Source organism: Salmo salar, chromosome 13, assembly GCF_965601325.2.
Source record: "Salmo salar chromosome 13, fSalSal1, whole genome shotgun sequence".
In the NCBI taxonomy this organism is placed as follows: domain Eukaryota; kingdom Metazoa; phylum Chordata; class Actinopteri; order Salmoniformes; family Salmonidae; genus Salmo; species Salmo salar.
Genome location: NC_138303.1, coordinates 31,932,254 through 31,945,261, shown reverse-complemented (window position 1 = coordinate 31,945,261; position 13,008 = coordinate 31,932,254). Strand labels below are relative to the sequence as shown.

At 43.1% G+C, this 13,008-nt stretch overlaps 1 protein-coding gene across 1 annotated transcript in view; it reads right to left on the bottom strand.

Annotated features, from left to right (window-relative positions):
* The window catches only part of epha2b (eph receptor A2 b), a 31,720-nt gene extending 20,023 nt beyond the window's left edge, over nt 1–11,697 (bottom strand). Inside the window, exons 1-3 of the mRNA XM_014135356.3 lie at nt 11,507–11,697; nt 10,655–10,734; nt 8,802–9,453 (exon numbers count right to left, since the gene is read on the bottom strand). Coding sequence (XP_013990831.1) covers nt 8,802–9,453; nt 10,655–10,734; nt 11,507–11,588 — 814 coding nt within the window. The 5' untranslated portion in view covers nt 11,589–11,697. The remainder of the gene's footprint in view (nt 1–8,801; nt 9,454–10,654; nt 10,735–11,506) is intronic.
* Between the last annotated feature and the right edge of the window lie 1,311 nt (nt 11,698–13,008).

The following is a 13,008-nucleotide window of genomic DNA, read 5'->3' as shown; positions in this document are numbered from 1 at the left end:
GGGGGAGTGAGAGGAGAATTGCATTGAGTGGGCAAACAAAACAGCTGCTGTCTCGAACCCCAATTCATAGGCCTCTGCCTCCCCTCTCATAATCCCCAAATTCCTCTGTCCTCTCTGCTACTCCCTTCCAGCCTCACCAAAGGTTTCCAGCTAAGCCATTAGCATCTCCTTTCACTAGCAACCAGCAGGCAGGAGAATGCCAGGCCATTAAACTCCAGAGAGGGGAAGAAAAAAAAAAAACACTTGTTACAAATAGTAGAAATGCCACATGGCAACTGAATAGAGGAGAATATGCTCTTTTTGCACAGCAGCGGCAGAAAAAAATAAAATAAAAAAGTGGCTGCAATGCGTATGGTCAGGGCTGTGGTGAGATGGCCTTACACTAAGAGGCAGACTCTGTAATCAACAAGCAGTCCAGAATTCACCACCCAACGGGAGGCCCATGGGCCTAGAATAGAGGTCTTCACGGTTTCAACTGACCCAAAATTCCGAGAGCCGACCCGGGACCCGAGTGGGACTGTACTAAATTCTGACGTTTGTCTCGGATCTGGCTCAGGTCTGATATAATTGCCACTGGTCTCTGGATGTGCAATTAGCACCCCTTTCTCCCCAAGCCGGGTGAATGGGAGAGGAGTAGATTCACACCAACGGATGTGCTACGTTACTAGGCCTGTGTGCTGATGCTGAAAAATTGTGTGCTGCTGTTCGAGAAATGCTTAATTTGATTTACCGGCTGGACGCGATTGGACCGTTAGTGTTTGTGTGATGAGAACTGTCTCAGCCAACTGCAACTCAATAAAATGTATAGCTTATGTCCAGCTGAAACTGGTTCTGGCTGCTCGCATCACGTGCCTGCTGCTGAGGAGAGCGAGTGAAAGGAGCCTTGGCCCAGACTACTGTTGAAGATGGGAGACTTTTTTCTTTGAAATAAAACAAACAAAAAAAGTTCGAGGAAAAACTGTATTGTGAAAAGAAGCCGACAAGAGGAATGTCCTTGGGGACAAGTTTTAGTGGACAAAGATGAGAAGTTACCTTTCATTTATACATTTCCGTATTTATTATCAATTGTTTGGTCATTATTATTACTAATTATTGGCCTATTTAAATAATTTAAACCAGTTCTTTAAATAGCCCATGTAAAGAGTGCTTTGTTTCATTTTGTTAAGACATTTGTTAAACAAAACAATTAGACAGAGCTTCATTAGGTTAAAAGTTGGTCTGTTGTAAAATAAATAGCATTAGCCTATTGATGTTATTTGTTGGGTAGGACATTTGTTGGTAATAGTTGCAATATAGGCTAGCCTGTTCAAATCAAAGGTTTCATTCTGTTTAGACATTTTCGTTAGCCAAATTAAGTTGCAGCTGTAAAGGCGTTTGCTGCAATAATATAAATACCGGTAGGCCTACTATGCTACCTTCACTCAAACCATGAAAAGGAAAAACCAAAGAGGGCAAGATGCAAAACTTAATTTAATGCTGCAATATAATAACCTCTTCGTATTTTCCCTATAAACAATTACTTTACTTTCTTTTGAAATTACCCTAATAAAGTCAATAAACTTTTGTCTGATGTAGCTACTGCAGGCCTATGAAGGCAGTGAGCACCGGCACTCCATCGGACTCCGACAGTTGAACTTGAGGTGAGGAAGAATGTTTTAGGCCTACCAGAGTTACTCCTTTAATCGAACAATATAAGGCTTGTCCTTATGAATCATATTCGGATAGAAAATTAACAAATTAGCTCCCTTCCGGACGTCAATATCGTGGTATGGCCAGGGCAGGCCTAGTCCACGGGCCCTAGGCCTTGGCAATGGCCTGATGCATTTAGCGCTCAAATCTCTGAAACTAGGCAGCTGAAACGCGAGGAAACAGTTTCATAACTAAAAAAAATAATAATAAAAAAATAAATCGGCTATAATGTTTTTAATATGCTACACATCGAATCGTTTTTGTAATTTGTTATATATAGGCAGTTTAAGAACACGCAACTGTGGATCATTTGGCCAATGCCGCTTGTTTATTGATGGTGCTGGCAGCGCCAGGTTTCTTTCTACTCTCAGAGCTTCCTTCCTCCAGCAGCCAATCAAAATATGCGAGGGAAGAAGGCCACAGATTGAGTCCAGGGAAAAATTAGGGGAGAGAGCTGAAACTAGCACGAGTCTATTTGGGAACATTTCCCAGTGTTTCCCACGGGTCTGACTGTACTCGGGTCCATTTCGGGAACGTGTCTCAGTTTAAAAATATATATATTTATGCATATCAGGTCGGGTGGGAAAGGCAACTTTTTGGACCCGTGAAGACCTCTAGCCTGGAGACCATATAGTTCATGCCCATTTCCTTTACTGCCTTTCTCTAGAAAGGTCAGCACATGTGTAAACTGACACAATCATAGGAAATGAATCCAAAGAATGTGATCAAGAGGTATCGGTGACAACCAGCTGATTCGTTTTTGAGGAGGAATAGGAACTTAAGAAGGGTAAAGGAATGTTCCTCTGAAAGTGAGAGAGTGGTTCGTCTTTTGCTGTTGGACACAACAGGAAGCAGGAAGCGCGAGGCTGACGCTGAGCTTCCTTCCTCCAGCAGCCAATCAAAGTATGCGAGGGAAGAAGGCCACAGATTGAGTCCAGGGAAAAATTAGGGGAGTGAGCTGAAATGTTGTTGACAAAGAACAGAACAGGGAGTAAGAGTCTTGAGGAAAACCTGGTGCATTTCTCAAGTAAATAAAAGTCTGTCAACCTCTTTAAGAGTCAGACAGCTGAGAAACCTAAGTGAGAATGCCTCCTTTTTTTGCCCTTTGGGATCCCCTGGGATGTAGGCCCTGTTTGTCATGAGAGGCCCTGGGCCTAAAGAGCCTGTGCGTTTGTTTATAGTGAGTGACTGGCGGGTCCTGGTGGATTCTGGGAGTTGAGTGGGCTGGTTTGTCAGCCGGAGTTAAGATGGATGAGATGGAGATAGTGATAAATGCACGGACGAATGGATGGATGAATGGGTACACAGCAGCCGGACAACAGAAAGCCCTCAAGCCCTTGAATAAAGTGGGGGTGCGCTAGAGGAGAGGAGCAAAACAAAAAGCCTAAGTCAAGTCCTGGGCTCTTTTGGTTTTAAAGCAGAGGGGGGGTCATGTCTGCTCCAGGGTAGTAGTAAAATTGTCCTCGACTACAGGGAGTTGATGGCCTACTAAAACAAACAGGAGAGACATGAGGGAAGGAGCGAGAGGGGGAAGGAAGGAGCGAGAGGGGGAAGGAAGGAGCAAGAAAGGGGAAACCACAGCTTGTTTCGCAGGGAGGGGGAGTAGACAAAAAAAGGGTATAAAAATAAAGCTCCAGAAAAGCAACAATGTTGAGATCATTATCATGACTAATTGTAGATATCCAGGGAAAAGTCAGCATCCATCAGATTTTGCAGGTATCGGCTATTTTGAAGCAGGTTTTACTTGCAATGTTTGTAATATGTGGTAGTTTCATATACCTTGGTTGAATGCACTTATTTAAGTTGCTCTGGAAAACAGCATCTGCTAAAATGTATTTTCTGCTCCCATTTTCCCATGTGATGTCACTAATGCCATGTTTACATGTGCAGGACAACTTGTCATAGGTGTATTGGGGGTGGTTGAGTAGAACAATGTGTGTATCCGACGGGGGAGGGGTAGTGGTAAAATGAAGCCATGGGGTCACAGATGGAGGAGTGGGGCGGAGAGGGAGAGGGGGGGGGGGGGGGGTTAAGGTGTGGGGGGACATTAGTCAAAAGGATAAGGTGACCGATGGAGCAGCTGTAAGGGAATTACATCTGTTTTACAATTCCACTTAGGCTTTCATCTGGTTGTCAACAAAACACAATAAATTCCCTAATATCTTTTTCTTCACACTCCTCTTCCCTCGTGCTGTTCACAGAGAACAGGGGAAGTGAGAGGAGTGCAAATGGGAATGAGAAAGGGGTACAAACAGTGAGAAAGCAGCAATGCATGCATTAAAACAACCGTCACACAAACCAACAAAGAGGTCTAACACAAAACAGATGTCATGGTCTGATTAAATAATATTCTTCTTTCCTTTCTATTCATGTCCTGGCCTTCGACTACCCTGCCCAACAACAGCCACCACAGTCATCTAGGACACACTTCCTTTGCCTTTCCTAAAAGTCAAGGCCACACATCCAGGTGGCCACGCAAGCTGGATTCCAACGTGTCTGCTTCCTGTTAAGAGGCCAAATTAATGAACCAATAAACAAAATGACTTATCCGTGGGCCGCAAAAACCAAAGGAGTGAAAGGGGGGGACTGACTGCAGCGCAACAATAGAAAGCCCTGAGCCAACAGGTTGGAGAGTGGTTGAGGATTAGGTGGCGTCCGGTTTCCGTTGGAGCCCGTCCTGTCCGGTGGGGGGACGGAAAGAGCTGAGCTCACACACCGGCAGCACAATACACAAATCTCCACGGCCCAACCACGTTGCACAGGAATGCCATACAGAGGAAATATGCACCAAAAACATGCCCCGGAATACTTTTTCAGCAAAGTACCAACATAGGGGGAAATGGAGCTACATGCCACCTGGGAGTAATTGTATGTCTGGATACTGTTATAATAAATGGCACAAATGTCTTTGAATGAGAACACTGAGACAGACACCAAAAGTTTATTGCTCTGTGTTTTGTTAAAGTTACTCTGCTGTTGCACTGTCAGCCATACCAGAAAGTAGGATTCTCTTTGGCCTACATATGCCCAGAGAAGAGCCAGCTTTGCGCATCCTCATGACTAGCCAATGCTATTATGCCATATTAAGTGCTTCCTACGATTTTCTAACCATAACCCTTATTTACTTATGAACTGTACGTCTGGATCAGAAAAGCAATAGGATTTGACATATGACATTGCAACCACAACATACAGGCCTATTGAATGAATTCTAAAGCAAAAGGCTAAACTTGCTCCATCAATTCAAAAATCAGTAAAACATTTTGAAATGCACAATTTAGATAAATATTGGCCACTACTCAGTTTCCTGTCATCTCTTATAGAATTCATTGAATTATAATGGGCACAAAATTCAACATGATAGTGCACGACACTGTCGAGAGGCAATTTACTCAGTCCCTCCATTTTCTAGCCCACGCTCTGAACCTCCATGTGAGAGGTCAACATCAACTTGGCACAAGATCACAGAATCACATTAAAAGTAATCACAGCCAATCTCCCGAAACCTCCCCATTCCCCATTTCCAAAGGGTAAGAAAGAAAGGCGCTTTGATATGAGCATGCTGAAAGTGCAAAACTAGTCTGATAAGAAGATCCTTAATGATTTCTTGGACTATGAACACAATGTGATCATAGGCCAAGTAAATCTAGTAAATCCACAGTATCCATAATGATGACTTAAGCTATGGATCGCAAGGAGGGACATAAAGTGTATGTAACATTGTAGGCGTATGCACCCCATCTGATCAGGAACAAAATGTCACAACAAACCAGTCTCAGAGAGCTTCCCAGAGAGGTTTCCTTCCTTGGCTCCAGCAACAGAGTCTGCACTGCTGATATTATGTTGCACCAAAATAACAATTGTGCTGGTCTTCTTCATAATGACTCTCCAGGGAGTAAACTGGGGTGAATCCTCTCGTTTTGTCACGTATTCACTGAATCGTCTGTGTCATATATCAAGGCTGTAATCCCAATAAACATATTCAAAACATTAAAATATTTCAGTTCACATTTTATCAGGATTATAGGTTTATGTTTCTTGGTCAATATGTGAAGAATGGCAACAGTTTTTGCTGCATGTAAGTGTATCCACCCAAAACTGTGGGATACATATATGGAATACTGTTCAAATTTAGGGTCTGTTTATCGTTTTAAGAGACAGTTGTCAAATAAGCAAAAAAACGTATTTGTTTACTAGCATACACAGAACAGAGCAAAGTCTAAATAGTCAGTCACATATGGGTCGTGTGAAACGGGATGTTGCGATTCAAATAGTGTCACATTCAGGACCTGCACACTGGCCAACCATAATAAAACCATCATTCAGAGAGCAATAGAAAAACAAGAAGGAATGTGGTCATCTTGTAGCTGGTTACAATAAAAACTCAGTAATGATGTTGCTTATGATCATAAACTCAAAGGAGAGTTTGAAAATGGAGATGCGAAAAGAGGGGGGGTAGAGCCTGGGAGCAACAACATATGTAGAGAGAGGAGAATGAATGAATGAGGGGGAAAGAAAGAAAAAACAACAGAAGGAGCAAAATAAATATGGAGGCAGGATTTTACATTACATTTAGAGCATTCATCTTAAGATGGCTAGGTGAGACTACCACATATCACAGTTGTAGTAAGTACATTTTTCCTCAATAAAGAAGTTATCAGCAAAGTCAGTGCTAGTAGGAACAGACAAGGGAATAAGAATGACTGAGACGTCTTATTTAAGATACTCTTATCTTATCAGGAAGACAAAGATGCAGGCAGTACCAGTACTTACTGCACATAAAACACACACCCAAGTAATTTACTACCCACACAAATCACTCATCACATAGAAGGCACAGTCATTCAGCTTCAGTGTCACCGACAGTTTAACTTGACATCACTTTAGGGGGAAGAAAGCTAGGCCTAGATTACTGGAAAAGGGAACTCCTCCTTTGGGAGAAAATAACCTTACCAGAACTCATTTACTGGTTCTATCAGGATTTTTCCAACAGAAAGTATTCTAAAAAAAAAGAGCCCAACATTGACTGTGTGTAAACACGAGCATTTGGAAACTGAGTGTGCATCCCAATTCACAATATAGTGCTCTACTTTTGACCATAGGTTGCAATTTGGAACACATATAGTTGGTCCTAAGTCATATTTGCCCAGCTCCGGGATGAGTGTGCACACGGCCTTACTGTGGGTGACAGGGTGTGGGCATGGACAGCTCAACACAATCCAAGGAGCAGCTGGGCCAAATGTTTATCTTTCTGTGGTAACACAAGGTATGTGCACTTTTGTGCAGATTGTGTAAGGAAGGGCGTTCTTTTTAAAGGAGGAAAAGTGTGTCAATGTCAACAGTGAGTCAACTGGAACACATAGCATGGGGGAAAAGGAGGGGGGGGGGGGTACGTGCATGCGCGTGTGTGTGTATGCATGCATACGTAGGCATGCTTGCTTGCGCGTGTGTGTGTGTGTGTGTGTGTGTGTGTGTGTGTGTGTGTGTGTGTGTGTGTACAGCATGCATGGTTGTATCCATGTTTTTTCATCTCAAAATGCCAAGCTCATTCAATTTACACTGCAGCTGTCTGTATTCAACCTCCCATGGAATGAATATATCCATCTGACTCTATCCACTCCCTTTCTCAATCCAACACTTCAATTCATTGTCCTGTAAGATGGAGTACACTCCAAATGGCATTCTATTCCCCATGTATAGGGCTGTAATCAAAAGTAGTGCACTATATTAGATAAGGTGCCATTTGGGATGCATTGCAGGAGTCCTCCCTAAGGAATTCCTCAGACCTGCAGTAATCTGGGAGGTTCCTCAGAAAATGAAGAGGAATGCAGTGGAGAAGAAGGGGAGGACAAGGGGAGCCAGTGCCTTCAGCTCAACACTGCACCTCCCTGTTCTGCCGTTACATTCTATTCCTCACCTTTTTATCACAACTTTTCTCAGTCTCTGTGTGCGAGTGTTTCTCACTCACCCACCCCACTATCCTTTCATCTAAAACTATGACCTGACAGAAATAAAATGACAGGAAATGTCCATACCAATGGAGGGGAAGATGAGAAAATGTGTGTGTGTGTGTGTGTGTGTGTGTGTGTGTGTGTGTGTGTGTGTGTGTGTGTGTGTGTGTGTGTGTGTGTGTGTTCCAAAATCAGTGGTGCAGTAACATGCCTAGTGTTCAGGTGATGATAGTTTTGTGGCGCTCCATCACAGAACAGCTCCCAACAGGCCTGAGCATGCCAACACTCTCTCACACACCCTGCTGCAGTACCTCACAAAACCCTCAAATGTTGAAACCTCGTCTCTCACAGCAGAGAGAGAGAGTGAAAAGTGGAATGTGAAGGAGAGAGTGAAGGACAGAGAGAGAGAGAGAGCATGCCCAATGGCTTAAGGAATGCATATTTCTCTGATGCATGTAACCAACAAAGTCAGAGACAACCAGAGGGGGTTGTTTCCCATCCTCCTCCCCTGCCACCTAGAAGAAGTAAATTCATCACCAGTATAGTCTCTGAGTTTGCCTTGTGAACCTCCCATCTTTGATCAACATCTGTCATTTTGTCAGGACTCAGAAGAATATAGGCTAGAGGGCCTGATGAGGAGATCCAACATGGTTGCAATGTAACTACGAAGCCCAGGGGTTGAGTGACGGTAAGACTACCTATGAGTATCTTACAAAAGAGAATGAATGACAAATTAGTAGGAAACTAGCTTACGAGGGTCCTGATAAGCTTGGCTACTCCCAAAACTGGGCACCTCACAAACCCGTTTTAGTTAAGAGGAAAATGTCTGACTTAAAAGTATAATAAAAAGTACTTTTATCTTGATACATTTGATATCACATCACATGCATGGCCTACGAGTAGCTGAATTTTGTTACAATGTTTTTTTAGTTGTAGTTTGGGTTCAAGGTCAGGGATAATGTACTGACATGCATGTTTTATAACCAACACAAATGGTAAACACCTTCTGTTAAATATCTCTATGTAGACTCACGTCAGCTCACACACGCACGCACGGGCAAACACAGCATTAGAGTCCATGATGCTAGAGAGGATAGAGGCCAGCTCTCAGAATGCCCAGCTGTCAGTGAGCCAAGAGAACACAGGAACATTATACCTTACCTCGACATGTGTCGTTGACGGCCTCGTAGCCGGGCATGCATTGGCACTGTCCAACAGGCACCACCCACTCTCCGTCCATCGTGCAGTAGATGCGGGGCGACTCCTCACTCACCGCGTTCTTCACGCAGGCCCCCGCCACTTCCCTCAGGGCCTGGTTCACCCCCCCACCCGCCACTGTCTCAGGGAAGGCTGCCAGGCTCTTGATGGTGGCCGGGCAGGTCTTGTAGTAGACCCTGACAGAGAGCAGCGCCATGCAGGCCCCAATGTCCTGGAAGGCCAGGTAGAAGCCTTTCCTGCTGAGGCTCTCCACCACCCGCGTCTCTGTGTTGATGCGCAGCTCGTTGCGGCTGGTGATCTCGTCCGGTGCGATTGTGGCCACCTTCTTGAACTGGCCCTTGCGGAAGCTGGTGCCGATGTCGGCGTCCGACTCAGAGGAGAACAGGTTGAAGGTCTCCTTGCAGGTGAGCGACGAGCCGTCGAATGAGTTGCAGTCACGCACAATGAACTGCAGCTCCACGAAGACGCGAGAGGCCGATGGGCGGCGCTGGATGAAGGTGGTGCGCAGCCAGTTGTCCTGCTCATGCTCGCCCACATTACACACACTGTAGGTGTACAACTGGGAGCCATTCAGACTCCTCTGGACCACCTCCCACTGAAACACACAGACAGACCATCAGGACTCCAGTCACATACTGACTCTGGGGATACATGACTAATAGTGGGCTGGAACAAAGTTAAAATGTTCAATGCTTATGGGGGGGTGCCCAACTGCCCATGTTGACATCTTAAATGCTAATGGTGTGCCTTAATGTGTTATATGAGTTCCCAGACCCCCGGCCCTCCTGTAATTTGAACACAGGAGACAAAGGGAAAGCGTGAGAGAGAGTGAGGGAGACCCCAAAGGAACATATTAAGACATAAGAGTGGCGAGATAAGACGAGGCCTTAGCAAAGGATTGAAGCCAGCTGATTTTGACAATGCCATTGAAATAACAGAGGTCTGTCAACAATGTCTGTCAACATCTTATGCAACATATGTTGATCCATGTATCCAACTCTTGCTGCCACAGAAGTTCGACATTTTAGTGAGAAGTCTTCAACGTTCAGCTTAATAGTGACTGCTGAAATACATGTGTCCACAGCGGGGTTCTCTCTGCATGTTACCACTGCTATTAATTAAAGGAATGTGCTTTGTTGGCTGACTGTGTGGCATCACATGAACGGGGGCATGCAACAGGAGAGAGAGCGCCTCCATAACTCTACTGAACAAGGGAGAGACAAATGTGAATGACCACTCAAATGTAAATTAAACAAAATTGGACCCAAGCACACATACTACACAAAAGCACACGATAGCAAAAAACAATAATCTGTTGTGTTTTACTGTGACGAAAGACAACACATTTTCTCCTCATGAGAAAAAGATAGCCAATTTAACTCACTACATCTACATTTCCCAAAAAGCACTATGTGCTCCAAACTTTAGGTCAATTGCACCCTTACATACAATTCTGAAATGAGGGACTTAAAACCACAAGTATTCTCTACCACACTTGCTATAGCTACCATTTTCTCCCTTGGAATAGTCCTGACATGCTGCCATCTAAAATCCAACCCCCACTAGAATAATGTGACCCTTTCACATATTCAACTTGAACGTTACACTTTTAGTAATGTTTATGCATGAGCACCAAGTTATAGCACCCAGAAAAGTAGATACTGGCAAATAAGAGTTGTTAAAGTTGTGTGAAGGTAAGAAAGTCAGACATGGCATACTATGTGCTACCCTCTCCATACTACCCCAAAGAGAAGAGTACAGAGACAGGGCAATGGAAAGAATAGATGGATACTGACCCCTTGCTTGGATCCTTGTTCATAGGGCCAGGTCAGCCAGCCTAGCTCACTCCCTGATGCCCTCATATCCAACAGCACCTCTGCAGAGGGGAAAAGTAAAATTAAATCAAACAGGTCTTAACCTACTAAAATGTGATTTACTTACCACAGAAAGCTGGGACATGTACATTTTGAAGTTAATACCTAATAGAAAGAAGCAAATTATCATTTGAACTCTAATATCTTACCCCAAGAAAAGTAATTGTCTAAATCCCCTACACTTCCTCAAGTGAGGCTCAAACATAGGCCTATGTTAGTGACTTTCACAATTAAAAAGGAAGCTTAGGGTGTAATCAGTAACTTGAGATGGAATATCCTAACTTTCCCATCATTCAACTTTTCTGCGCAATAAGTGGTACCAGGCATGAATATTCAGCCCAACCATGCAGATAATTATTCATTTTATATTGTTATATTTAATATGTTCACAATATCTTATTGCAATCTTATTGATCAGGAGACAATATAAAAGTTCAATATTCCAACAGGTAGTGGCACTCTATAATGTAGCAAGACTGCTCTCAACACCCTCATCTTGATAAAGAGATCAGCATAGATACTGAATCGAATGCGGGCGAAACTTGAACATCTAAAAAAAAAAGTATAAGGGGTTGCATTAAAAACAGTTTCTGGTCAAAAATCAACAAACTTAAAAACTTCTACAAGTTGCGACATTGTATCAATAGCCCATGTTCTTGCCCTGTGCTTTAAACATCCACTTCTTGAACAGAGTAGTATATACTTCTTGCAACAGGAACATTTTGATTTCAAATAGTTGCCAAAGTTTGAAAAGTAGTCAAGACTTTCGCTTACCTTCTTTAGTTTGCAGTGTAATACATATACCGTTAATTAATACATAGGAAAACAACAAGCGCTTAATTCCACGGGAATCCATTTGAGAATGTTTTCTTCTTATTTCTAAGCTTGGTTGGGACCCTTCCACGCTCTCATCAGTTGCTCAACTAAACCGTGAGCTCGCGAAAGCCTCATTCACAAATGAGGACGTCACCAACGCCGCCTGTTGGAATGTCATCAATTCCATAAAGGAGGGGGTGTGGCAAAGAGAAAAGTGACATTGGCATTATGGTTTTGATGGCCTCAGTCATTTACCTTAGCGACAAGAAAAGCAGATATCAATACAATGTTGGCCTATTTACCTTTTACTGATTCTTTTTTTTTGTGTACAAAAATAAGAAGAGAGAATTCTGCATGAAACTCATGATACAAGTTTATCAATCACATTATTATCATATTCATATAATCTAGAATCTGAAGCAAAGACAACTGAATCCATAAAGTCAAGAGAAATAAAATTGCAAATAATTGTACTAATTGGCTTTAGAATTTGAAATACCATACTCTTGATGAATATAAGTGAAGTGAAACATCTGTATTTTCAATGGGAAAGATAGAGAGGTGGGAGAATGGGGAGTGGGAGGGTGTGCTGGTATGAGTATGAACATAGGAAATTAAATAATCAATCACCTAGCAACTCTTTCGCAAATGAATTTGGGAGTCAACCTGTCACCGTCATTATTTGTTGTACAGTGTAACTATGTGATTTATGAGTGCTTATCTGTATCTTGTAGTTTTCACTAAAAACCTCCTGAATATTTTGTCAACCTGTTAGATTTTCTTGGTAAATGTTTACCATTGATTGCGCTGTCTTCACAATAAATTATTACAATACAGTATGACATTGATTTTGCATGGGTCACACCTGTGGGCCCAACTCTGTGGGAAAAGATTGGGCTTCTCTCTGTTTCCCCGGCAGACGGGCCCCAGCCATGTGCGAATCCGACCTCCCCATCCGACCTCCCCTTACCCCGGGGCTCTGGTTTCATAAAGCCCTCTCACACCAGGGAGAATGCCTGGAGCCTTATGAAATGCCACAAAAGAGTGATTCCTCATGAAACCCAGACAAAAAACACAATGGTTTTGGGAATTTTCACAAAATGTAATCCGTGGAATAGTCCTTTGCAGGAAGGATTGTTGGCATATATTTGACATTTGTATCTAAAAGCATAATTAGAAAGAATTGATCAAAGTTGGCTTATTTATGACATCTGTAGATTTTTTTATTTAACCTTTATTTAACTAGGCGAGTCAGTTAAGGAAAAATTCTTATTTACAATGACGGCCTAGGAACAGTGGGTTAACTGCCTTGTTCAGGGGCAGAACGGCAGATCTTTACCTTGTCAGCTCGGAGATTCAATCTAGCAACCTTTCGGTTACTGGCCCATCACTCTAACCACTAGGCTACCTGCCGATGCTACAAATCTGTAGGGTATTAGGAGGTAATCAGACTAACAGAT